Here is a 4077-nt window from a genome sequence, read left to right as displayed (position 1 = left end):
CCGAGAGAGCTGCCCGTGCCCTCGGCTTCGCCATCCACCCCCGGCAGGACACGAACCTCCTGGAGACGTGGTACGCCCTCCAGGACCTCCTCCTCCTCCCCGAGACGGACAGCAGCGGCAGGCACAAGGAGATCAGCCTGTCGAGGGAGATCCTCCTGCTGCAGCTCCTCCCGGAGGTTCGGGGTCAGATTGAGGAGCCCTAAACCCTGCCGGTCAAGGATCTCATCAGAACAGCGGAGGAGATCAATGTCGTCGCCAGGGGCCGGCCACCCCATCACCAGAATAAGGAAAGGCTGGGGCTTCTACGTCCGTGACACCATCTCCGGCAGGATGACGCTGATCGACACGGGAGCTGTGCAGTCAGTGTTCCCGCCTTCCAGAGAGGACCGCAAATGCCCGCCGGACCCAGCTGCCTCCCTGATGGCTGCCAACAGGTCCCCTATCCTCTCCTACGGCACCAAGCTCCTGTCGGTCTCCATCCTGGGCCAGAGATACAAGTGGAACTTCATCGTCGTAGACGTGAAGACCCCACTCCTGGGTGCGGACTTGCCGGCCCACTTCGGACTGGCAGTCGACGTCGGCTGCAAACGCCTGCTGGACACTGAGTCCTGCCAGTCCCTGCCCCTGGCTCCAGGCCCCAGCGCGCCCACAGTATGTTTCGTCATTCCCCACCAGTGCGCCTCCCTCCTGAAGGAATTCCCTGAGGTGTTCAGGCCCGAACTTCGTCAGGTGGCCGGGGTCCCCGCCAAACATGGAATTTACCACCACATCAAGACGAGGCGGGCCCCGACACACGCAAAGTTTCGGAGGCTTCCCCCTCAGCGCCTTCAGGAGGCCAAGAATGCTTTTGCCAACATGGAGTGTATGGGCATATGCTGAAAGGCCCCCAGCCCGTGGGCCTCTCCCCTTCACATGGTGCAGAAACCAGACAGATCCTGGAGACCCTGCGGCGACTACAGGTAGCTCAACCTCGCTACAGAACCAGACCACTACCCTTTCCCAAACATACAACCTCACGGCCTCTTTTCACAGGGCCAAAATATTTTCAAAATTATATCTGTTAAAGTCCTATTTCCAGGTACCAGTGGCTCTAGAAGACATTCCCAAAACCGCCATCATCACACCCTTCGGGTCCTATGTCTTTGCCTTCTCTACCTTTGGCCTGAGGAATGCAGGGGCGACTTTCCAGAGACTGATGGACAGCATCCTGGGGGGACATGAACTTCTGCATCTGCTACGTCGATGACATCCTAATTTTTTCCAGGTCCCACAAAGAACACCTGCGGCAATTCTGGGAGTTCCTGCAGTGCCTACAGAAGAATGGCCTCGTTGTCAGGTTCGACAAGTGCACCTTCGGCGTCGAAAGAGTCGACTTCCTTGGCCATGTGATATCCCTGGGAGGCGTCCGCCCACTTGCATCGAAGGTTGAAGCCGTCGTCAGGTTCCCCACCCCTACCTCCATCAAGGGCGTACAAGAATTCCTCGGGATGGTCAACTACTACAGGAGGTTCATCGCTGGGGTCGCGCGCACCATGGCCCCCCTGACGGAGATCCTGAAGGGCCAACCGAAGTGCTTGGTGTGGGGCCCTAACCAGCAGCGGGCCTTCTCCCTGACGAAGGCCGCCCTCACCAAGGGAACAGCCCTGGCCCACCAGGACCCCAACACCCCCCCCCCTTCAGCTAACAACGGATGCCAGCAATGTCGCCTGTGGGGCTGTCCTGAAGCAGGTCGTCAACGGAGCCCCTCAGCCCATCGCCTTCTTCAGCAGGAAGCTCAGCCCCACCAATTCCCGCTACAGCACCTTCGACAGGGAACTCTTCACGGTGTACCCGGCGGTACGTCACTTGAAATTCCTCCTGGAGGGTATGCCCTTCGCAATTTGGACGGACCACCAGCCACTGGCCCACGCCTTCACAAAGCTGGGGAATGCATGGTCTTCCAGGCAGCAGCGGCAGCTCGTGGCCATCGCGGAGTTCATCTGCACCATCAAGTGCCTCCCCGGCAGGAAGAACCACGTAGCGGGCACCCTCTCAAGGATCGAAATCAACATGGTGCAGCTAGGGATCGACTACGAGGACCTAGCCTGGGAACAGGCCACCGACCCAGAGATGCCAGCTTACTGCACCGCCATCATGTCGCTGAAGTGGAAGGATGTGCCCCTCGCCCCTGGGGCGCCAACACTGCTGAATGATGTAGGCACTGGCCACCCCCACCCACTGGTGCCTGCCTCCCGCCGTCGTCTGGTCTTCGACATCATCCATGGACTGTCCCACCCCTCCGGCAGGACGACGGCCAAGCTGCTGGCAGAGAAGTTCAGCTGGCACGGCATACAGAAGGACGCAACAGCCTGGGCGAGGCAGTGCACTCGGTGCCAGACCAGCAAAGTAGGGCACCACACTGAGTCGGGGGTGGGAGACTTTCCTCAGCTGGGAAGACAGTTCGGGCACATCCACGTCGACGTTGTGGGTCCTCTTCCCCCATCAGGAGGAGCCAGATACCTTCTGACAGTCGTCGACTGCTCCACCAGGTGGCCAGAAGCAACGCCCATGGAAGAAGCCACCGCCACTGCGTGTGCTGAGGCCCTCCTCTCCAGCTGGATCAGCCGGTTCAGTGTCCCGGACCACATAACTACGGACAGGGGCCCAGCTTTCCTGTCCGAGCTGCCTGGGGACCACTCACTACAGCACCACCGCCTGCAACCCCACAGCCAATGGATTGGTGGAAAGGCTCCACAGGTCCCTGAAGGCGTCCCTCATGACTCGTTGCACCACCGACAATTGGAAGTACCAGCTACCTTGGGTCCTCCTCAGGTTGCGGACCTCCCCCAGAGCCAACGGCGACCTGTCCACAGCAGAAAAAGTCTACAGTGAGTCCCTCGTCGTCCTGGGCGGACTCATCACGCAGGACCGGAACAACCTAACAGCACAGAGGCTCCGCGACAGGGTTGGAAAGTTCGCCCCCTGCCAACGGATGTATAGCGACAGGACGTCCCCCTTCATGCCTCCCAGTCTGTCCTCCACCACCCACCTCTTCATCACGAACGACACCGTCCGCCCACCCTTGACCAGGCCCTACAGGGGGCCTTTCCTCGTGCTGGAGAGAAACAAAACGGCATTCCGGGTGGCCATCTACAGGAAGGACGACTGGGTGTCAGTAGACTGCCACAAGACTGCACTCCTGGAGGAGGACGTTGGTGGCACTCCCCAGTGGCCCCTGCAGGAAACATCGCCCCCTCAGCCCACCCCGCCCACAAGAAAGTCGCATGGGCGCCCCCGGAAGGCCCCGAGCCCACGCAGGGGAACAACCAACCACTCCCATATGCAACACACCAAAGTCGAACGCAACCCCCGGCTGATGTCGACGAGTTGCAGCCCTCTCTGCCGCCCCAGCAGATACATGCCTTGATCAGACGTTACATACGTCTTGTGGGGGAGTATTGTAAAGTCCCTGCTAAACGGGTTTTCTGTGAAGAACCTCCCGTTTTCTACTGTGCCTTCTCATCTAACCCTAGGTCAGGGCAATCAGCCCTATTTTTTTGCTATGTAATTGTACATTCATTACCTGTTCATTGTTGCCCTTGTATATTGTGTATGTGTCAGAGTATCTTTTTGTTTAATCTACTATTTTTATTGTCACATTATCTGTATGTACCTGTCTTATCTTGCATAGAGAATGATTGACCTCGGGTCACTTGTATGTCTTTATAAGCGTCCTGCTTCCTCAATAAACTTGCAGTACTTGTCTAGCTGCTCTTTCTTTCGCACCCTCTCGCAAGCTAAAAAGATATAAGTGGATGATAAAAGAACGAAACACTTGTGGCAGCGCACTTCCAATAAACTAGATTGAGATTGGGAAGTAACGCAGTTTAGTTGCTGAACAGCTGAGCAGTTGAGCTGAACAGTGTTCCAGTTTCCAAAAATGTTTTTCAGTTCCCTAACTTAACTCACAACAGGCACCCTATAATTTTTGTTCCCATAGAAATGTCCAACAACAATCTGCACATGTTTTCTTAACGTTGTTAACTTCTGACATTTTTGATTGATGCTATGCAGATGAGCCCGTATTTCATATTCCTT

The 4077-nt window shown here is 56.9% G+C and overlaps 1 protein-coding gene across 1 annotated transcript; it reads left to right on the top strand.

Moving 5' to 3' along the window:
- Positions 1–246: 246 nt before the first annotated feature.
- On the top strand, positions 247–879 carry LOC136837251 (uncharacterized). Its single transcript, XM_067101989.1, has one exon. It carries the CDS (start codon positions 247–249, stop codon positions 877–879), a length of 633 nt encoding a protein of 210 aa, XP_066958090.1.
- Positions 880–4077: the final 3198 nt, after the last annotated feature.

The sequence above is a fragment of the Macrobrachium rosenbergii genome, chromosome 58, assembly GCF_040412425.1.
Source record: "Macrobrachium rosenbergii isolate ZJJX-2024 chromosome 58, ASM4041242v1, whole genome shotgun sequence".
Classification (NCBI taxonomy): Eukaryota; Metazoa; Arthropoda; class Malacostraca; order Decapoda; family Palaemonidae; genus Macrobrachium; species Macrobrachium rosenbergii.
The sequence above is the reverse complement of the archived record's forward strand: the minus strand, read 5'-3'. Positions and strand labels throughout refer to the sequence as shown.

Coding starts and splice junctions, on each gene's coding strand:
- LOC136837251 (XM_067101989.1), top strand. CDS start 247: ATGTCGTCGCCAGGGGCCGGCCACCCCATCACCAGAATAAGGAAAGGC.